The 23,455-nt window shown below is 47.0% G+C and overlaps 2 protein-coding genes and 1 pseudogene across 7 annotated transcripts in view; 2 read left to right on the top strand and 1 right to left on the bottom strand.

Moving 5' to 3' along the window:
• The window catches only part of LOC144163035 (uncharacterized), a 265,629-nt gene that overhangs the window by 231,598 nt on the left and 10,576 nt on the right, over window positions 1-23,455 (bottom strand). The window lies entirely within an intron of this gene.
• On the top strand, window positions 6,650-7,852 carry LOC144163037 (uncharacterized). The gene has a single exon (XM_077693823.1). It carries the CDS (start codon window positions 6,770-6,772, stop codon window positions 7,655-7,657), a length of 888 nt encoding a protein of 295 aa, XP_077549949.1. The 5' UTR covers window positions 6,650-6,769; the 3' UTR covers window positions 7,658-7,852.
• LOC144163036 (uncharacterized) lies at window positions 8,007-9,222 on the top strand (annotated as a pseudogene).

The following is a 23,455-nucleotide window of genomic DNA, read 5'->3' as shown; positions in this document are numbered from 1 at the left end:
GTGATTTATTTGTTTTCTTTTTAATTATCCACGTATTGGGTACAGTGAACTTGTCTTGATCCAGTGGCGCGAACGGGAGCGCTCTGCAGCGTTCGGCTAGAGTACACTCTAGTTCGGCTGAAGTAAAACGCGTCTACCGCCGCCAGAGGCGCCACTGCGCCTTCTCCGAAAACAGTGCCGTGGTTGAACGGGCCGTTGCTTGGGGCGCTCGCCAGGTATTGCCGCTGCCGTTTTTTAGTGTGTGGTATAGTAATTAACCTTTATGGTAGAAAGATGCTCATTTCTGTTGCCTCTGTACCTTTCTAGGAACGTTTTGTTGGTTATCAGACCCGTTTCAGCCCAGCGTTACTGGATATATACAGTTGCGAAACTCCCCATAGGCCTCATGTATCAAAAGCCGGTCTTCGGCTGCCCCCCTGCGCCGGGGCAAGCACGGGGCAAGTAGGGTGCCTGGATGTTCCTCCTCGCCGCCCCTGGATGTTCCTCCTCGCCGCCCCTCCGTGACGGGTGGAGACAACTGCGTCGTCTGCTACGGAAGCCGCCATGTTGTTCCCCGCCACTGGGGCAGCGCGCTGCAAGCACGGGGATGTGTTATCGGATTCTTATATGCACACGCATTCCGTGGCCACAAACCGCTTCCAGAGGGAAGGAGAACTTATTTGTGGGCTTGTTTGTACGTCTTAACAGTGAAAACACTGCGCTAGCTAAGTCGACAAGACGAAATAGAGGGAGAAACACGGCACACAGAGGCGCATCCGTGCGCTACCGCGTATAAGTGCGTCTCCTACTTTTTTTGTTTTGTAACCTTAAGTCAGTGCAATGTCTCTACACTTTTAAATGCAACACGCACAATAATGCATCAATGAGGCTCGCTTCTTGATCGTTAGTTTTGGTGTTAAATCTCATCTGCGAAAAAGTTGCGTCTTATATAAGTGCGTTCGACCGGCAATGTATTGTGCAAAGACTTCGCGGGAGAGGTATGTTACATCAATCGCTCTGTTCTTCCACTAAGTGTTTGATTTCGCAGTTAACTGATATTAATCATGAGCCTTCTTTGCCGAAAATCATAGCCGCAAAAAGCATACCTTGTATATAAGTTATGCGCAAATGGCGAAGCGAGGACTCAGTTGTTGTAGTAGTGTATGTAGTTGTTTCTCCAAGGGAAAAACAAAAGCTAAAAGTGAATGAACGAAATATCAGATACTTGTCTAAAGCACCGCGGTTAACACAAAGAAAAAAAAGAAAAATCTGCCAAGAAGCCCAAATGTAAACGCTTTGTAAAGGAACAAAACTGCCTAATCGGCGAAGCCATTTAATAGGTACAGTAAATAGTGGCGCAGCATGCAGAAGTTAATTTTGGGTGAGGGGGTGGACCTTAGAGCTGTGCACGGGCCGAAATTTCTAGGCCCGGCTTGACCCGCCCCGATAAACACACAGCCCGGGCCCGGCCCGGGCCCGAGATATTTATAAAAATTGAGCCCGAGCCCGCCCGAGCCCGAAGAATATTTAAAATGTGAGCCCGAGCCCGGCCCGAGCCCGGCCCGAGCCCGCCAGAGTGTTGTTAAATATTGATTGATTGATTGATTGATTGTAGGGTTTAACGCGCCGACGCAACGCAGGCGATGAGGCGCGCCGTAGTGGAGGTCTCCGGATTAATTTTGACCACCTGGGGATCTTTAACGTGCGCCGAAATCTCGTACACACGGGCGTTTTTGCTTTTCGCCTCCATCAGAAAAGCGGCCGCCGCGGCCGGGAATCGAACCCGCGACGTCGTGCTCAGCAGCGCAACGCCTTAGCCACTGAGCCACCGCGGCGGGTTGTTAAATATCATCCCTAGTCCGACAGGATATTAACAAGAACTTGAAAAAGTTTGCTGTTAACCTAAAAAGCGTAAGCACAAAGCGAATACGACTGTCTAAGATTTAAATTTCCTTTAAACTTGGACCGAACTTTGTACAACTTATCCTCAATGAGAAGCTGTATAGCCGTGTAACTTCATTTGCCACTTCATTTGCCAGTCTTCGAAATCAAGGCACACCCGAGGATACCTTAAATGATTCCGAGTAAGGGGATTTTTTTTATTATTGTAATTCTTCAACAGATATTGCACCTTGCGTTCTTCCATTCCTTGCTGAAATTTGATCAGACGATGCGCCCGGTATAACCATTTGAATTTTGTCTTTCCCTCTAGTTACGTTGGCAGCATGATTTTATCTGCGCTTGTGTTCTTTCTTGCCTCTAGTCATGGCTCTAAAAAAATTCTTGCGCGAAATAATTATGGGCTCTGCTTAGAAAATTGGTTCTTCAAACTCTGCACACACTGCGAAATCCAGGCCATGTTTGTTCCGTTTGTTTTAGTTTGAAAAGGAGAGGGCAAATACAATCATGTTGTAGTCGGTGGCTGGAGTGCCCTCGTTTTCTGGCCCGCTCTCTCCCACTAAGCTGATGGTTTGATTGATTGTAGGGTTTAACGCGCCGACGCAACGCAGGCGATGAGGCGCGCCGTAGTGCAGGGCTCCGGATTAATTTTGACCACCTGGGGATCTAACGCGCGCCGAAATCTCGTACACACGGGCGTTTCTGCTTTTCACCTCCATCAGAAAAGCGGCCGCCGCGGCCGGGAATCGAACCCGCGACCTCGTGCTCAGCAGCACAAACTAAGCTGATGGGACCCAGACGTTTCGTTTATTGATGTGAAGGCTTTCTAAGTGCAATCGTATTTTTATCATATCTTTTAACGGCGCGGTAGTGAATCAGCACTTCCTTTTTTTTGTTTTCACTTTACCTGAAATATCAACGAGAAAACTTTATCTTGCCAGCAATTTAGAATTTGCTGCACAGGATAGCCGTGCCTCAGGAACTGCCCGGGCCGGATCGGACCGGCACGGCCCGACAAAATTTTGGTTCAAGCCCGAGTCCGGCCCGGGCCCGAAATAATGCGTGCTACCCGGCCCGAGCCCGGCCCGCGGGTCGGGCCGAGCTCGGGCTTTCGGGCCAGCCCTGGCCCGTGCACAGCTCTAGTGGACCTACCTCCAAAAATGGAGGAGGGGAACTTGAAAGAAAACTATCAGAAGAAAAATCGATTCACAATCGATTCATAATTAAAAGTAAAAGAATTGGGGATCATTTAATAAAAAGTTAAAAACAAACAAACACAAACAAACAAAGCGAGAAGTCATGAAATATAATTCAAAGGGAACTGATTACGACAGAAAGTCTCCCAGTTTGCTACACACAGCCACATCTCGTTATAATACTCAAAATGATGCAATGAAATCCCAAAAGTACGTGTCTGCTTCAGCACCTTCACTAGATCAATTAAAAATATTGCACAAGATGCCACCACAGAAACATTCGCCAACATTCGCCAACCATTCCTGCAGTGGTTTGTGCACAGAGGCACGCAGCAACCAGGCATTTTGAGCCGCTAATCGCGGCCAGACTGCTACAGCACGTCGGCCGCTGCACAATTCGGCGGTTCCGCCGCAGTAGCGGGGTTCGTAATGGCGGTCGGTGGCTCCGAAAACCGGGGCCCTATTCTCGACTGCACAAATTGCCGGCAATTCAGGCAATTTTCCGGAAGTCTTTTCTGATTGGCTTTCAATTTTGGTCACGTGCTTCCGGTTGACAAAGCGGTTGTGTGTGCTGTCGTCATTTTGACGTTTCATGTCGTCTACGGACACCAGTTCTAAAGTTTGCCTTATTTCTCGTTACTAAAGGCGCATAATTCTTGGCCGGCAATGAAAAACCAGACTAAATGCAGCGGACATGACAACGTAAGCCTGTCTTTGCTATTCAACAATACTGCTTGTAATACACACCCCCTCTGTGATTGGCTGAGAAGGCGTGACGTAATTTAAACAGTTGGCGGGAACGATTACGTCATGCATTGGCAACTTCAGCCTGCGTAAAAGTGACGTAATGTTACGTAACAGCTTAAAAATGGCGGCTGTTTTTGTCGCAAAATACAAGCAAAATAGGGCACAATATTGCCCCGACTTACGGGGCCGCGAAATGTGCGGCAATTTGCAGCAGGCGCAGTTTCGCATGCGCGCTGTTTAAAGCATGTTTCCTACCGAAACAAATTATAGTTTCAACTGCTTCCAAGTCAGCGATCATGGATCATACAAATAACATGCAGTATTTTGCTTTTATGTTTGGCAATGAAATAAAAATTATTTGTTTGGCGTAACCGCAACAAAAGAGGGCAGTACAAGCCTCTCCATGACAAAGAGAACCCAATGCATGGCATTTGTCCATACTTGTCCTCGTAAGCTGTTGGGTCACATGATCGAACTCAAGAGAAAAATAACAATGAAAAGTGACTATTTAGTTCATTACAGCGCTGATTGCAGTCGAGCTTGACGAATGAGTGAATCGGTGACATCGGTGCGCTCCGCGGTTATCAAGCGTAGCGCTTCGCTGCTCTTATGTGTCATAGAAGCGATGGTCGCGGCCGTCTTTTTCTGTGATCACGCCATAAACTTGTAACATAGCAGCAGACGATGGCGTGGCGGCGGTGGCGGCAGGGAAGGTGATAACGCAACAAAGCTTGCATTGAAGCAGAGAGCCCAGCTATGTTAATAAAAGCGATTGAAAGAAATAAATAGATACGGTAAAAAAATTGTGTGATGTTATTTAGCTCGACATCCACCTTTCGCTCGCTTTTGGATCAACGTTACTCGATCGCCTTGTGGTGTTGGCGCCAAATTTGACCTCCAGAAATGTTTTTTTTTTTTTTTGTCAGCCTCAGCTACCGTCTTAATTTTTATAGTACATGCCAAGTGTTTTTATATCTTTCTTGCACAATATTTGATACCTTGGTAGCGATCTTTATGCGTGACTCGTCAAATTACACTGCATGTCGTCATAGCTATAGGTGCAGCACGTCACTGATTGCTTACGTCGTGCTTACGCAAAAAAACATGGGCGAAATGCCGGCAATTTGTGCAGTCGAGAATAGGGCCCCCGGTCGAAGCGGCAAGGGACCCTGCAAAGGATGTCTCCACCCTTCACGGAGGGGCGGGCGAGGAGGAACATCCAGGCACCCTAGGGGCAAGTTGACTAGCCTGTAGTCTGTCGGCAGAAAGTTGAAGTAGTACTCAATGATTGCGGCTGCTGCCGTAAGTCACAAATAGAAAAGCTGCAAGAACGCAAGTAAATTTTACGTGTAATTAGTGTATTTTAATTTAAAAAGCAATCTTTATTTTACAAAAAAAATGTTGAGTAATAATAGTCCAGCGAAGTTCAGTTTTTATCTCCTAGGTGCCGCGCGCGTCGACTTGCCCCTCAGCTTCCACGGAGCAGGGGGGCTAGCGCCGCCCGGATTCTGAAGCGGAGTTTCGCAACTGTACATATTAAGTAACTCTGGCTTGAGCCATCGGGCAACGGCTACAAACAAAGTACGGTAGCGCTGTGTCGTCTGCTAGCGGCGCAGACGATACGAGCGGATGTGCGATGCGTTGGCGGCGCGCGGTCAGACCAAGGATTGGGTCAGACACTGTCCATCTGTTTATGGTTGAGGCCGGCTTTTCATTTTCTGCGTGTTTTACGTTTCCGTGATGTTCCCCTACAGCAGCAAGAGGAATGCAATCGTCAGGTAAATAGTTATTGCGAGTGCTGTCGAATAGAGGATATAGACAGGCCGGGTAGCCGCGATGCCAAAACGAAGGACGGACACCTATTGCTTTGCTGCGGGTTGTCACAGTGGTTACCCAGGTGCTCCCAAGGCGTCTTTGTTCGCCGCTCCCCTGGACGATGAACTGCGCAAAAAGTGGGAACAAAATTTGGGAAGACTGGACAAACCCTTGACCATATTTTCAGCCGTTTGTGAGCGCCACTTTGAGCCCGAGTGCATGTTACGGGATTACATCCACGTCATAAACGGCTGTGAAGTGCGACTTGCACGCGGGAAGCCGTCCCTGGCTCCAGGTGCAGTACCTACCATTCTGCCTGACTGTGCGTAGAATTCTGAACGGAGCACGCGGAAGCCGCAAAGAAAAAGGCGGGCAACAACAAGTTTCAGTTTCGTCAGCAAGCAAGAAGCCACGACAAAGCTCAAGAGCCGAAGAAGATGAGGTGCGCCAGCCACACCTCGAGGCTTCCCTCTCTCCGCAGGGCTCGACAAATGAAGTCGCAAGTTCTGTGGAATGGGATGCTTTCACAGTGAGCCTTCTTCAAGAAGTCAAGCTTCCTTCAAAGCTCTGGTGCCGGCTAAATTGTGCCGACGATCGAAACGTTCTTTTCGCTACCACATCGATACGAAGAGAAGAAAATCTAGAAATTTTACACGAGAAATCCGTGCTCTTCTGCCCACATGACGACAAAGTGTCGGCGCAAACATTTTTTCGCGGTGTGTTATGCGGAAGCGGTGAAATAGATTCTTTAGCTGTTGCGAACAGTGTGCTGCAAGAAGCTGACAGCAGTTCAGCTTGTAAAGGGGCCATGACGGCTACGTAGTTTAGTGATCATGTATTGCACGTGCTAAACCGAAGCTGCGATCTCAAACGACCACGTTTGGAGACGCTGCCTTCAGCACTAAGTGCCTGGGGAAAGTTTCCTCAGAACGTGATTTGTTCATTGCAAGCTTTGCTGCTGAGAAAATCAGCTGTATCAGCATCTTGCGAGTTATTCTCTCGTGCCACCCGCGTTTTGTTTTGTTTTTGTTTTTTGTTTTTTAGGTGCCGTTTGCGCAGAATGCAAGGCCACACGGAAACGCCTGCAAAGTAGGAAGTCCCGCATCTCACGACCAAGAGTTCACGTGGCGAGAATGAAAGTCGCAGCTAAACGATTGAAGGTTGAAAAACAAAAGGCTGCACGACTCCGAAACCGTACTAAAGCCCTACAAAAAAAACTTGCAGCAACAGTGGCCAAGAACACGAACATTACTGAAGACGCTCTCACTGCGAAGATAGCGGGGCTTCCACCCAAGCAGCGTGAGGCGGTGCGTCACATTTTCGAGTCTTCCTGGCGGAGAAGCACTAAAGGCATGAGATATTCACAGGAATGGGTGTTGGAGTGCTTGATGATGAAAATGAAGAGTTCTGCGCTGTATGAGCACCTGAGAAAGGAGAAAATACTTGCAGTACCCCGCAAAACAGCCCTAAGGAAGTATCTGAAGTCGTACAAAACAGGGTTTGGCTTCAACATGAAAGTTTTTGACGTGCTGAGGGAGAAAACGAGCTTAATGGACGAGTTCAAGCTACATGGAGGCCTCCTGGTTGACGAAATGAAGTTGTCTGAGCATTTGTCAGTCAACAACGGTGGTCACATTGGAGGCTTCGTGGATCTTGGCCCCTTCACGTCAGAAGAAGATACGCACACCGTCTGTGACCATGGGATGGCAATACTTTTCGTCCCATTTGTTGGTAAATGGACTCAGGTGCTTGCAGCATTTGCCACAAAAAACAACATAAAAGGTACCTTGTTGGCAAAAATAATGCTGGAAACCGTAATTTTGGCGCAGAAATCAGGGCTCAAAGTCGACTTCATAGCAAGCGACGGAGCAACTTGGAACAGGAAGATGTGGTCCTTGATGAGAATTCACGCATCTACAACAAACACGAAGTGTAGCGCACCGCATCCTGTTTTATGCCTCCGCAATGGCCTGCTGACTTCCAACTATAAACTTCCAGAGGGCGATGTAAGTGATGTTTAGACAGGTTGAACCGGATTCATCATGATAATATTTATTTCATCTAGGGAGGTGTATAAAGTGCAACCTTTTTTTTATATTTTAGGTGTCTCTTCAGGCTGTACGCGAAGCGGTGGCTTTGGATGGAAAACATGTTGCTCTGCAGGCCCTGCATGGAATCACTTCTAGTCACACAGATCCCACCGATTTCGAGGTCCAGAGGGTGTCACTAGCTTTCCAGCTCTTCAGCGACAAAGTGATCAAGGGACTGAAGTTGTACAGGGCGGGGGTCGAGGAGGAGTGCGGGGACATTTCAGCTACGCTACATTTTTTTGAGTGAGTATACGAAGCCAATTCCTTAGCAGGTAACAATTGTTAGATGTAACCATGCGACACCAGGCTTGTACTTCCTGATGTGCGCTATAAAACGTATGTTTTGTTTCAGGACCATCCGTGACCTCATCCAAGTGATGACATCTCGCTTTATTGCTGAAGCTTTACGACCAAATTCTTCGTCGGTGGACAAGCTACACTACTTTGTCCTTCCTCAGTGCATGGGAGAAGCACACCAACGGAAAGGATGGCTTCTTAAGACAGTCCACAGCTACAGGACTGCGCGTGATAGTCCAGTGTACTGTCACTGTTGGCGTACCTCGCACAACATGTAGGTTTCAAGTACGTGATGACTAGCCGTCTCAGCCAGGATCCCGCACAGCATCTCTTCAGAATTGTGAGACAGTCGTCCGGCTGCAATTCGCACCCGACGCCTCAGCAGTTCGTGGTTACTGTGAACTGTCTCGCATTCAAAAACCTTGCCCATTCTGTTTCCAAGGGGAACTGCGAGCCTGGCGCCCTTAGTTCACTGTTAGATGCAGATACTTGCCAAAAAAGGGCTCCCAGCGACAAGCAGGAACTCGTGGACAAACTCCTCGATCAAGGCAACATCGATGCAGCAGACAGCGCTCCTGCGAAAGCTTCCAGATCACTCCCAAGAAGCATCAAGTGACAGCCGGCTCATTTTCTACATAGCTGTAGGCTATGTAGCAAGGAAGAGTATATGGCAGACTGGCTGTGAAGGCTGCCTAAATTTGCTTTTGATGACCAAAGAAGAAGCGGGAAACTTAAGTCTAGCTGAGCTCACGCGTATGAAAGACAACATAGGCCTTCTATACCCCTCTGCGCTTCTCTACTAGTTTGTTTCTGATTTGGAAAATGCCTTCACTACGTGTTTTAGCCTTCGAGAGTTACACTCAGACAGCATTCTTGATATTGTGGATGTGGTAAAGGCAAAAAGGGAGCTCCAGCTTGGCTGCCCTGACCACTGCAAAAATGTGGCAGCCGAGCTCACTGCTTTTTATCTAACAACCCGCCTTAATTTTTTTCACTAAGAGCATTAACAGCAGCAACACTCCAAACCGTCAGGCTTCGAAATACTTGAAACTGAGTCGCACAACATAAACTCGCAGGCGTCTTGCTTTGTTTTGAACACATTTATGCGACATAACTTCGCTTGGCTAGGCCATTGTCGTGACTCCCACCTAGAGAAAATGTGTTTTCATTTTTACCTTCCAAACTTGCTTGCACTTTCAATAAAGCAGCAAAAAGCTCGCCTTTCTTGTATTACTTATCGGACTGTCAATTTTATGCACACGCTGCAAGTAAGACTCGAAAACATTTGGGGCGCAAAATATAGGGAACAGAATAGGCCGCCTAAATTACTTTTTTTTCACTCTGTCTAGCTGCCTGCTAGAGACGCAGGTTAACCTCGTGTCCCAGGCAAGAGCAGCTGCCACGGCTCGCGGCTATCCGGACTAGGAAGGCCACTCAAAACCCAAAACAGCAGACGATATCACGCATTCATAGCAAACCCCTTTCAAAACGCGCGTGCACTGACGTCACGGGTCTGGCGCTTTGGCGGAGTGATACACTACATGAGGTGGTGCCGTTCTTGAGTTGTAACCGAGTGCTTTCCGCTCCAATAAACGTTTCTGTCCTCCTCCTCCTCACTCACGGGTGCTACTGGACGCGTGAATACTGGTTATAATTTGCTTCCGTAGAGGCGAATTCACAAGTAGGTTCATGCCGGCACTTTATTACAGTAAATACAAAAAAAACTCCCACCTCCCCTCGCGGGAACCCCTGTGTAGATGCGACTCATAGGGGGTTCACGTTGCAGCGTTGGACAGCGGAGGAACGGTGCTGGAACGACGGAGCGGAGCGGCGCAGGCACCGCGATTTATAGCGCGCATAACGGTGAGGGGACGCGCCGGCGCCAGTGCGTCTGCCGCGGCTATGACGCAACACAATCCGCTTTAATCCAATCCAATCCAAACCAAATCCATTCGAATCCAATCCAATGCCCCTCGCGAGAGTGTGTTCGCTATCGGAGAGGAGAGGGGGTGAGCGGCGGAGAGCGCAGCTCACACGGCGAGGAGAATGGGGAAGGGGCGGACGCCGACGACGCCGGATGCAGGGACAAGGCGTGTGAATGAGATGCAGTCGCATCTAAAAAGTACATCGATTCGTAAACATGGCAGTTGTCCGCCGGCAGCACATCGAACGCGTACGCTCGTATCGATCGTCTGCGCAGGTAGCAGAGGACACCAAACTCGATTTATACGCCTCGAGCGCGGCCTGTAGGGGCGCCACTGAAATCCCCCTAGCGGCCCGTTTCGAAAGCAGCCGCGGGAGTCGCCGGCCCGCTCCCCACTGTCACCGTTGCTTTCTGGGCCCATTCTTGACGGAGATTTACCGTTTGTAGGCGTTGGAAATACATATTTATGTGGAGCAGTCACTCTGTTCGCTAATGTGGTGTGTTTACGAGAGTGTAAATGTGTGTGACGCGATCTTAGTCTGGTACATTCGGTCTGTACAAGCGCCAGGTGTGCGTCACAGGTCGGCGTCGCGAAACAGGGATATTCACATGGAGATTATTGTGATTCCACTGCCCTGAAATTTACTAACAGTGTCTCCGTAAGCATAATTTCCCCAGATGGTCATGCCATGGCTATACATTACGATGTAAATCAGTTATGTGCGCTTATATAACCTAGTGGAGCGCTCATACCTGACAGCACGCCAGTTATGCTTGCCAATATCATACCTCAGATACTGATCACTACTCTGGACGTAAATTTCACAAACACTCTACGAATTAAGTACGATGGATAATCCAAAATTATACCCGAGATCAGCGCCCGCCAAAAAAAAAAAGAATGCTGGGGCGTCTTGTCGTCAGCTGAGTGCCCGCAAACATTCATATATGTTACATAAATCCTCCGCGAGCAGGCCGGAGAAGGGCTTCTACAGTAATGCCCATTCGCGACTAAACGTTTCTTCGAAGCGTAGTCATATGACGCAGGGAGCCTGCAGAATCTAGCACAAACGGGAATCAGAAGGCCTTATCAGATATCCCAATCTTCTAACGACACCTTTTATCAGTTTTGAACTTGTATACCTCAAAAAAATGCGTTTGCCGAGGGATCAGCTGTTAGTTGAAGTCTAAAAACTAGAGTGACATGAACGAGTAGCTTGTGTGTGTGATTACTAAAACGTTCTTTCCTTGATTTTGCTCCGCAATCGTACACAATACGTAAGCGTCCCCCTCCCCCTCCCAATGTCTCGCGAAATAGCAGTGCATTCTAGTTGGTCTCGTAAAACCTACCCGGCTGAAGTTTATACGAAAGTCTTTAGCATTTCAGAAGCTGCACTGAGTTCTTTTTTTCATTTCTGTACGAGCTATTTTGTTTCTTCCGGACTTGCAGACCACTAATTTTTCAGTGGTTTATTTCACTTTTCTTGGTTCTTGCTATAAGGCATGAGTGCTCATCTTTCACGACGCAGAGCCTTGGAATATACTTTATATTTTCGCGTGGCTTATATTCTTATAAAAGGCACAAGTTATTATCAGGTATTTTGTAATCACATCCCCGAAATATATTTTTCCACGACGCAAATATTCGTAATGAGGCCGCATTCGTTGAAACAAAACACACCTCTCACTGTGCCAGTATCAGGTTTAAACAAGGCGACAATAAAATTCACTTGTGCTGGACGTGACAGGTGACAGCGGTGGTATGCTGCTGCCGTCACCGACGCCCGTAACAGCGGCCAAGAAGGACGCAGAGCCGCGTTCCCGGATAGCTATTCTTGGTGTTTGAGCACTCTACCAAGACGCAGCGGCTTTTGAAGTGACCTAAACGTACTGTTTACTTACAGACGTCACCATAACAAGTTTTTTAGCACTTGGAAGGGCAAAAAGAAGCGAAAGAGAACCGAAACACTGCATGAGCCCCTATGGGCCGCGCAGCGCTGGTCCCGTCAACTCCGCGGAGAAGCGGCGGCAGGCGGCGCAGCGATCGCAAAGCTCGACGCGTATAGCCGTTTCCCTACAGCTCAAGCGGGCAAATTTGCAACAAAACGTTCCTAGCAAGGTACGGGGTACCAGACGCGAGCAGCCTTTTTTTTTTTTTTCTGTAAAGGTTAATTACTATCCAACATCGGAATAACGACATCCATAACCGCGACTGCCGCGGCGGCGCCTCTCGAAGAGGGACGCTCTGTCCGGCCAACAACAGATCGAGGTCATGACGTCACAGCCAAGTCACGTGATAAAAACATTTTCGTCACTTCCTGGACCCTGGGTTTTTTTTTTTTTTTTACTTTTATCGCGAAGGCACTGTGTAGCATCAAGAAGCTATGCACTGCGGTAAGGTGTTTTTTTATCACTATTGCGCAGGTACATACGCCCTTCCGCAGCGGTAGGTTCGCTTTGGCGTTTGTTTGATGGCCGAGTTTGTGTCAATGTAGCCGCGGGTCGACGTCGTGGACGGTTGCTTACATGCTTGTCAAGTGTAGCGACGAGCTGTTGGTTGATGAACGCGCCGCGTATCTGCTTTAAGCGTGTTGCTCATGTTGCCTGTTCGACAGTCACTGACTCCACCATAACTCCGCTGTAGTACCAGTACCAGGCCCATAGAAAGTTTGGATGACCGATCGACCACCGCTAACTAGCGCCGCTTTCACCGCTAGCGCCGACAGGCTTTGCCGCAATGCACCTGTGACGTGCGGCTAAAGGACAAGAGGAAGGAGTTGAAAAAATATAAGCGCTACAATAACAACGGACGAGAAAGGCAAGCAGCTGGCGTATTTGCCGTCTGTTCTTTTCATACGCTGTTATTGTAGCGCTCGTAATTTTTTTTATATATTTTTTTGTCAATATTATAGACCAACACAACCAAAACACGTTTCGAAAAGAAAAGTGCTTTAGGAGAGCGCTATAATTTGAAAATATTGCAGCGCAAGCTACACCGGCCGAGGTTGAGCAGTTTCGCGTGTGCCGTGAAGGGCCGTTTTGCGCAAGCGCGAGGAGCATTGAATTCATTTGGATCGGATTGGATTAAATTGGATTGTGTTGGATTGAAATCCAATCCAATTGGAGTACGGGTGTGTAGAGAATTGAGTCTGCGCATTCGCCGGTCCGCGTTTTCCAGAGGAGTGATGTCATAGCCGCGGCAGACGCACTGGCGCCGGCGCGTGCCTAGATGTCCGCCTCCGTTGCGCAGTAGCCAAGCCTGACGCTGCGCCGGAGCTGCTCGATAGGCGTTTCGAATGGCTCCTGGAAAGCCGCCGTGCTGCGGGAGGAGCCATGCGCGAGGAGCAGTGACTGGACTGGACTGCACAGGATAGGACTGGGACTGCACAGGACAGGACTGGGACTGCACAGGACAGGACAGGACTGGATTAGTTTGGAAATCGTTTTAGCAACAGTAAGCATGATAATCAGCTAATCCTAGACAACCAGGAAACTTAAGAATAACCAGCTGAACATTAGCTCACGCTACGTATATCCTGGCATAGCCGAGCTAAGCCACTGGTAATTTTTTGTTCCTATTAAAAGCTATTCCAATAAAACAGCTTTAAAAGCAGAATTTCATATCCTCGCCGCCCTGGTCTCTACAGAAGCTCCTATAAGAAATAAAACTGGGAGGGTTGTGGGCTTTTAGTTCAGACATTTTGTAGTGGTAGCAAATATTTTATTTCGTACCGAGTGCCTATAGCATGGCAGAAAAAAAAAATGAAGCAGCAGCAGTAACTCGGACAAGCTGTTTTGATACCACAGTTGAAGTAAGGTCAAGTGGCAGGCTTTATCCATCTTGCACAAGAACGGAACCGATGGCTGTTTAATAAGCGGATGGTCTCCCCTGGTTTACTTGGCTTCCTTTGCATTCTGGCTGCCTGTTTGTGAAATCTACCCGTGGGTATTATAATTCTTGTGTGGTGGTAGTGTTGTTCCTCATACAACAATATTGTAGTAATGATGTACACTGTCTGACCTTTTGAATAAAGCCAAGATGTAGGTTGCATACATAGTAGGGCTGGGCGTCGGTTAAAAGTTTTATTCCAATTAACTGGCTAGCTTTAATCTGTTAATTAATCAATTAACCGGTAGTATTGGTTTCGAAAAGATGACCAAAAATAATATTTTAATGGAATCCATACAACAATAATAATAATAATAAAATGCTTCTGCGCCCTATCAGTTTTAATCGCTGTCATCTCTGAGCATACTTGCATTGTTTTCTGTTGTAACGTCAGGTGGGTTATTTGAACACAAATATGGTCTTCAACATGCACACAATTTCAATGCGGCACTCCTGTTTCGGTTTGCTCACATGACTTCAACCGATTAAAAAATTAATCGCAACTAAAGCATATATCGGGAAGTTGGTAGATCAATCGCCCACCCTTAGTACGCAGTCCATTCAAAAGCACCACATAACATTCAACGAGCCGCAATTTGCGCCTTTTGTAATTTGCACTGGGGACAAAAATTACTTTGCCACAATGTGCTGCAAACACGTCAGACACAGGAATGTAAAAGGGATCACCAGCACTTTCTTTTCAGTGGGTGTGTTGGTAATAGGTGAATTGTTTTTGTACCACCTTCAGCAGTTATTAGGAGACAGTGCATTCCCATTAGGTGAAGCAGAAGCTACTGAATGAAGATTTTACTTGCTCTAAGGGCACTGCATGCAATTTTGTTTCTCTTCTAATAAAGCCTTTGCACTTTTTGAGTATAGGAGCCGCACCACCATGCATGATAGTTTTGATATAGATACAGTGCTGTTACCTAACTCTGTGCTTGTGATGTCGGCTCAGAAAAAACTTCACTGAAACAAACATTGAAGCCAACTTGTGTTCTGAGGCCCTGTTGCACCCAACACTGACTTTTTTTTTTTCCAGGAAATTCAATTGCAATAAAAAGTTGTGCCCAAAGAGCCTCATATCTTTTCCAATTTCTTTTGTGCATTATACTACTCGCTTTTTTTTATAGATGTTAACTCTAGATGGCTAGTGTTAGTCTCCCTTGTAGCTTACGGCCTAATTATTAGGTGAAGCCATGCAGACTATTAGTGGGTGATGTACCGGATCTCTCATGTAGCTGACCGAAGTGAACTTTTGGGCGACTTCACACGTGTAAAGTGCGAAATTTGGATGAGACAAAGAAGGATGACATTACCAAGTGCTACTCCCAACTAGGATTTATTAGTAAGATACACTCGCATATATACAGGCAAAATTTTGCCGAGACAAAGGATGACAGGAACAAGTGCAACTAAGTATTACTGGTAAAGTAAAATCATGTATATACAGAAACCACGTGAACATCAGTAAAAAAAAGCAAATTCCAGCACACAAAACAGTTATGCACAGGCACATGATAATATTTGTGACGCAGCTCATGCCCTGATGTACAAAGTATAACTAGAGATCAGAACTTTAGGCAAAATTCCCATTTTTTTCCTGGAGTCCCTGTAAACTTTGTTCAACATATGAGCACGAACTACAGGAATTAAATTAATCAACTGTTGATAGTGCCTATAAGGGCCTATTTTTAGATTCGTGTCTATATTGGCTTTTTGTTGCCCTAAAAATGCCTTTTTAGGCTTGCTGAGTCCATTTTACGTAACGTGTTGCCCCAAAACATCCCATCAGAGTCAATTCTTGAGAACCTATACCTGCTATCAATGTACAAAGACATTATGAAAATTCACAACTTAGTGACTCATGCATATGGACTTCAGTGGACAGGGGATTACATGTGTCCAGATTGAAAAAGTGTGAGGGCCACTCCAACTAGAAGCCTTTGGAGAGAAACTTCCTCCTCTCGGAAACAGTGCAAGGAAGGGAGCAGATGCATCGTCAGCTTTGAGGGCAGATATTTTTTAGTCTTAAGAAAGCAGAAGGACCTGAAGGCAGTCATTTTGGCAAGGAGTCTGGTATGGTGACGGGAAAATGTGGTCGGCAAAGTGGTTAGAAGCATTCAGGCTGTGTCTTTGCAATCACCGGATAGAAATATTGAATAGTGACCATGAATATGCTGGAAGACTCAAAGCATCTTCCTGTCCCAGTGCTTTACTGTGCTGATTGAGCTAGTGTACATGTGTGTTCCTGCGTTGAGCATTTGCAGTTTTGACAGCACAATGCACAGCTGAGAGTTCCAAAGGCGACTGGAGTGACAATAGCATGAGTACAGGTGACTATTGGCATCTTGATGGCGAAGGCTTGCATAGGTGACTCTTCCTTCTCTCAGTGGAATGGCTGCTTCTATGGGCAACCCAAAGTAGGTCTCGGAAATAGTAGTCATGGGTGTATAACGCCATGGGAAAAGGTGTTTTGGTCAGGGAAGGCTCGCCATAAAAATACGAATACAGCGCTGTGACCACTCACAGCTGGATGAACTTCGCTTTGCTCTGATTTATTAAGTTTGTGATGATACTGAGCTGGGTGTGTTCCTGCACTAAGAAAACCGAGGGACAATAAAATACCACGACACTGCAAATGGCGTATCTGTTAATATTCTCGTCCTGTACCATCACTGGGTACAATTAGGCCAGGTAGGGCAGTTACAACTGCAGGAGGTGCATATAAGACAGGCTCACCACTTGCTGTAGCTATAAGGCCTGCGACGTGCAGTTATCAAACTTTACATGCCTTCAGCTTCCCGCTGATTTACGATTTAAAATTTGCGCTTTTCACCAGTTAGGCAATGTAAAATAGTATGTATGCAATATGTAATAGTATGTATGTAAGGCACTTGTATTTGGAAGCCCGCATCATACAGCTGACTGCAAAAAATTGCTGCCCGTGCAGGCATCGCACTCAGCCATCAAGAGCGCAGACATCAAGGACGATAGCAAGCTAAGTGCAATGGCTAATCTCACCTTTACCATAAAACAAATTCTCCGTTAGTAAGACTGACCTCTTCAGCTTTCATTGAAGGTTTTCTTTCTCTCTCTCTCTGTCACCGTGGAATTCGTAGATGTACCGGAACACAGTGAGCTCGACCACGTCTCGTTGGCGCATTTACCTGTCACTGCAATAACAAGCCGAATGTGGTACGTCCAGCGTGGCACCCCAATGCACACAATCATTTCCACATCACTGAATTCGCTGCATCACAGCACGGCATATCCTCGCTTGGTGAACTCTTTTGCTGCATGTTGTTGCTGACGGCAACGTGACTTGTTTTCTTGTAAGGATATGGGCGGCGCACAACTAGTGGTGTCACACTTCGTCCTCGATTGTTAGGGAAAAGATCGGTGTCGTCGTGTTGTCGCCGTTTCACCGGCGAGGGCTCAAGGCGACGGCTTCATTCGTGATCTGGCTCAGAGAAACAGACAATGCGACGCCGAGGGACACTTGGACGATGCACTTGATTTAAGTAACCGGCCACGACAACGTATCACGTGGGTATCCACGTGTAAAAAAACCAACTCGGGCACAGAACAAAGTCCCAGGGGCAAAATGACGCAATAACAACAATTAAAAAACGGCGAAGCGACAGTAGCGCTCACACACAATGCCTTTGGCAATTGCCTCCACATGCTTTGGCTGAAGCCTTGGGTGAAACTCCTTACCGCAGTGCATGGCTTTTTGTTGCTATGCGCAGTGCCTTTGTGATAAAAGTAAAAACAAAAAAAAAGCCCACGGCCCAGGAAGTGACGAAAACGTCTTTGCAACATGACTTTTGACTGTGACGTCATGACCTCGATCTGTTGTTGACCGGACAGAGCGTCCCTCTCGATGATGATGATGCTTAATGGCTTCCCCTTTGTAACGGGGTGGCGTTGCGCAGCGGCCTTAGTCGCAACGCCACTGTACAATCACCTCGCCAAAAAATACAAACAAAATAACTAAAAAATAATATCAAAATAAAAAGAAAATACTTTTACGAAATTTTTGTGCTAGTCTGACTTCTTTGTTTGCCTGTCTTCCCAGATTGTTCTCTGCTCTTTTCACACCAACATTCTAACCTTCTTTTACTAACCTCTACTGCTGTCCAATTCACTTTTCCGGTAACCATAAAGCCAAGGGCTTCCGGAAGCTGGATGGCTCCATCACTGAGGACTGGACGGATACTTTTGTACTCCGTTACAATATGTCGCATGGTTTCTGGCTCATTTCCGCAGCCTGCACATAGTTCTTCCTGTACCGGCTCGCGGATAAGAGTTTTTGTCCGCAAGCAACCCGCCCAGGCTTCAAAAAGCAACGCACTCCCTTTGGTATTATCGAATTTTTCCCTTGTGATCTCCTGCTTCCCGATCCTGTAGATATCTAAGGACTTCTTCGCATCCATCCTCTTTTTCCAGGTCGTTGTCTCTATTTCTTTCACTTTATTTTTTATTGCCTTGGTCGTTTCCCCTGCACTTCCAGGTTTCATATACTTTGTCCTGAGCATTCTCGTTCTTTTCCTCCACTGTGTGTCCACACTTTTCATGTAAAGATACCGTAACACTTTGGCCGCCCATCTCTGATCATCCATATTTCTAAGTCGCTCTTCAAAACATATTTTGCTCTGTGCTTCTCTCACTTCGAAGGATGCGCATCCCATGTCTCCCTGCACTGCCTCATTTGTTGTTTTACTGTGTGCTCCTAATGCCAATCGACTTACGGCCCTCTGATTTACTTCTAGCCCTGATTGAATCTCTGATTTGACACACACTACTGTGTTTGAAAAGGTGAGTGCTGGTACCATTACTCTTTTCCAGATTCCTCTCACTACTTCATATCTGCTATATCCCCATAGTGCTCTGTGCTTCATGATGAACGCATTTCTACTGCCTTTCATTCTTAAATGCTCCTCATGAGTTTTTAAATACGCCTGACCTTCGTTTAACCATATGCCCAGATATTTGTATTTCGTTACCCATGGTATCACTGCTTTTTGAACGAATACCGATTCGTTACGGACATTGTCATTAAAAACTAGAACTCCCGACTTTTCTGTGCTAAACTCTAACCCCAGTTCAGTGGCTTCTTCCCCGCAGGTATGTGTGAGCTGTTGCAGACACTGTTTGCTATCTGCTACTAGTACTATGTCATCTGCATATATCAATCCCGGGATATGTTGTTCCCCTTCCTGTCCTTTGCGGCTATAACATAGATTGAAACCTATTTTACTGACTTCAAGCTTTCTTTCTAGTCTAGCCATGTACAGGGGTGAGACAGCTGAATCAGATTTTGGAGCAGAAGAACCTTGATTTGGAGCAGAATGATGACATTTATTATGTCACCTTAGGAGCCTAAAAATCAAATTTTTGGCAACTCCGGGGCAAGAGGGGGAGTGCACTTTTTAAAGGGGCCCTTAAAGGCCTTTTGAGCACACTAAATGAAATAGCGCAATCATTAGATTGGGTCGTCAACGTCATCTGTGCCAAGTATTACTCTGAAACAGCCTTTCAATGAAGTTTTTTCTACTAGAGTATCACAAGGCACGAACTGCACTAACTTTTTCAAGTCATTTATAAATTCTTAGGCTCTCTGCATAGATAGCATGGAGTGCCGTTGAAAACATCGAATCGAAAAACTAAGCAATCGTAAGGCATTTTCATTATCACGTGAATGCTGAAATTACTATTTTTGTGACTATCTTCGCACCCAACCAGCCCTCCCATTTCAATCCCCAAGGTGCGCATTCACTGCGATTGCAATTTGAATAGCCACCTCCCTCTTGGCATTAAAATTCACTTCAGATACAGTAAAATCTCGTTACTACGAACATCAAATTAACGAATTTTTCAGATTTACGAATTTTTTGAAAATCCCCGCCAAAACGTCTATACTCTATATGTAAAAAAATTTCAGTACTACGAATTTCAGAATACCGAATATTTCAGAATAACGTACTAGGTAATTTTTACTCGCGATCATTATTACGCTTCGTTATTACGAACTTCCACTGAACTTTTGGCGTCAAATCTTTGAAGCTTTCACCTACCAACATCATCAGCAGCAGAAGGTAAGAGCTGGGGAAACCCGTTTCAACGGATACAGTCCAAGCAGCATCGGCATCATCGCGAGTGGCGTCACTACTGGCCTGATGAGTGCGTACACTACGTCGTACGCCTAGTGTGAGCACGTTTGTAGATGTCAGCTGGAGCTGCAAAGTATCTGCGCCGTGATTGTGTTGTGCATTCTGTTGGCCGACAATGAGTTCTTCTGGACCCCGTGTTAAACAGAAGCGGCGCCAGTTTTCGCTCAAAGAAAAAGTGGACATTCTGACGGAGCTGAGCAATGGAAAAAAGCAAGTCGACTTGTGCAGGGAGTGTGATATCACGCCGTCAACAGTCGCAACAATACTCAAAGATCGCGACAAGATTATGAAGCTGCATCGAGAGTCTCAGCTGGCACCCTCAAGAAAACGCCTGCGGCTGGGCGACTTCCAGGAGGCTGACGACGCCGTCCTCACGTGGTTTAAGGACGCTAGGCAACACGATGTGCCTCTGTCAGGCCCTATAATTCAGGAGAAGGCCCGACAGTTTGCATTCGCCTTGGACATCTCCGTCTTTGATGCAATGCCGGATGGCTTTATCGCTTCCGTCAGAGGAATGGCATTGCGTGGCAAGTTGCTTGTGGCAAAGAGAAGGCAGCAGACATTGAGAGTGCAGTAACCTGGCGGAACGACAACTTCCAAGAAATCGTCGAGGCTTTCTCTTCAGACGACGTCTTTAACGCTGACGAAACGGCGTGCTTTTATCAGCTATTGCCTGATAAAACTATGAACTTTAAAGGGGAGAAGTGCAAGGGCGGAAAAAAATCGCGTCTCCACGTATCAGTTCTGTTATGCTGCAACTCCACGGGCACAGAAAAGCTCAAGCCGCTAGTGATTGGCAAGTCCGCTAAGCCACGCTGCTTGAAAAAATTCCCCCGCATTTCCCCGAGGGGGAGAATGTGAAAGTGCGAATGCACGGTTGTCGGCCCGCTTGCGGCGCTTGCGCTCGGCCCCCGCAGCCCACCGCCTCGCCGCCTTCTCTTCCATCTCTTCCATCAGGTTTGTAGTATCACGTGTACACCACGCAGTTATCAAGCCGCTATAACGCCGCTGAGTCACCAACGCACGCCGCTGACGACGTAGTTTGAATGCGTTAAAGATATAAGGCGCGTCACTAACACTGATATCAGTGTCGCGTCCGTGGCTTGGTCGGTAGAGCGTCGCGCTGCGGCCGCAAAGTCCTCGGATCGAAACCTGGCGCCGGATGCTGTTTCTTTTTTAAATATAGAGGAGCACTGCGGACGCCGCCGCCGCCGGCGGTGGATGGTTTGGGGTCGCTTATAAAGTGCATTCGCACTTAAAACGTTGTCTCGTTGCCTTGCGACTACAGAGCCAACAAGAAAGCGTGGATGACGCGGGAATTGTTCACCCAGTGGCTGCTGCAACTCGACGACGCAATGAAGAAGAAAGGAAGAAAAATCCTTCTCATCGTTGATAATTTTTCGGCGCATGTGGTGAACGTGTGATTGAGCAATGTGAAACTTGAATTTCTGCCTCCCAATTGCACTTCTTTGCTCCAACCTTTGGACCAGGGCATCATCAGATGTGTGAAAGCCGAATTTCGGAAGCGTCTTGTGCAGCGCCTCCTGATTAACATCCGACTCAAGCTGCCCACAGAGGTCAACATTCGTCAAGCGGCAGAAATGCTCACGGGGTCGTGGTGGAGCGTGAAGGCAAGCACCATCAGCAACTGCTGGCGAAGGGCTGGCCTTTTCAAGACTTCACCTGTGCCACAAGAGAGCGAGGACAGAGAGGAGCTCAACCCAGAACTTTGGGATGAGCTTACGGAGAAGCTCCCCTTTGACACCGCGGTGACCTTCGATGATTACGTTGACTGCGACAGCGCAGCGGCTACATCTGCGGAGCTCACCACCGAAGATATCGTCAACCAAGTGCGTGGGCAAGAACAGTGCGATGATGAAGATGATGCGGAAGATGCCGACACCGTATCAACGCATGAAGAGGAAGCGACTGTTTCTAGCTCTCATGCTCTTGTTTCGATCGAGAAGATCCATTTATTCCTCGGGCGCTGCGAAGATGTTCCCGATGACGTTCACAAGAAGGTCGAGGATGTGAAGTCGTTCGTCCTTCAGCGTCTGTCGTCTACTCGCCAGAAGAAGATAACAGATTTCTTTAAGCAATAAATTGTAATCAGACTATGCCCAGCGTTTTTGCTTGTTATTTGCGTATCAACACATGCACCTGCAGCAAAGGTACGTAATTTTTGTTGTTGTTACATTACCGACATGGAAATAATGGTTTTTCAGTACTGCGATATTTCAAAATAACGAATTAAATCCTGCAGTCCCGCAAAGTTCGTTGTAACGAGATTCTACTGTAGATAAACCATTATTACTAGCGTGCAATAATAGCCCGTCCCGCTATCGGCCACTGCTTGAACATTTTGCAGCGATGTAGCCTGCGCCACCACTTCTGCAGTGTCGATCGTCCCATTTCCGCCACTCGCAAGCTTGCTGTCAAAGGCAGCAATAACTCAGCGTTTTATTATAACACCGCAATGAGTCCGAAATTTCACTTCAAGCACGCACGGCGCCTCTCACTCGAGGCCGAAACACGGCGAATTCACGGGCCCCACGTTGTTTTTGATGAACTCCCGTTCTTCGAGCCACGCAACTTCCCTCAACAGATCAAACGACTAAATGAAAACCCAGCCACCCCCATAACCAAAACCACAGTAGAAATCGGCGAAGAGCACTTTGCCTGAACCAACGTTACTAGGCCTGAACCACAAGCAACTGCTTCGCCCGACGGCCATGTTTTCCAATATTCACCACACCCAGATGGCGGAGCCTAGTAATGTCGTTCCGGAGATAAAGCGCTCCGAAAATTGCCGTCTTTTCATCAATTTTCACCAGTAGTTGGTCGCCCGAGTACACATAGGTACGTATTTTGTCTACAGGACTTCGCGATTGTTTTCCATGGGAAAACTTAAAAAAAAACTCACAGAATATAACATGTGCAACCCGACATGGTGACCTTCGAAAAAACTATCTTGGGGACAATTTTATGCGGGGTTTTTATTGAATAATCAATCAATTAAACCTTTACAAACAGGATCACCTTGGGGGTGCTGGAAAATAATGGCGTCAGTAAGCCTTTTTCCCCACTGAAACTGGCGGGAGCGTTAAAATCCTTGGCTCTCAGACTGTTTTGGAGCAATGTGGGGCAATTTTTGCAATTTTCAAGCTTTTGGGGCAGCCTGGCGCAGGAAAGCAGATTTGTATATCAAAAGTGCGCAATATGCGCAGCTGTCTCACCCCTGCATGTACAGCATGAACAGCAATGGCGACAGAGGACAACCCTGCTTTAAACCTCTATTTGTGACTACTGGTTCCGTGCACTTTTGGTGCTCCCAGGTAATTTGCACCTCGCTCTCATTGTAAATTCCCTGTAACAGCTGTACAAAGTCCTGGCCTAATCCCTCTCGCTCAACTATGCTCCATAGAAGTTCTCTATCTACGTTG

The sequence above is a fragment of the Haemaphysalis longicornis genome, unplaced genomic scaffold (genome assembly GCF_048455015.1).
Source record: "Haemaphysalis longicornis isolate Haplotype H1 unplaced genomic scaffold, Haemaphysalis longicornis Haplotype H1 scaffold_12, whole genome shotgun sequence".
NCBI lineage: Eukaryota > Metazoa > Arthropoda > Arachnida > Ixodida > Ixodidae > Haemaphysalis > Haemaphysalis longicornis.
The sequence above is the reverse complement of the archived record's forward strand: the minus strand, read 5'-3'. Positions and strand labels throughout refer to the sequence as shown.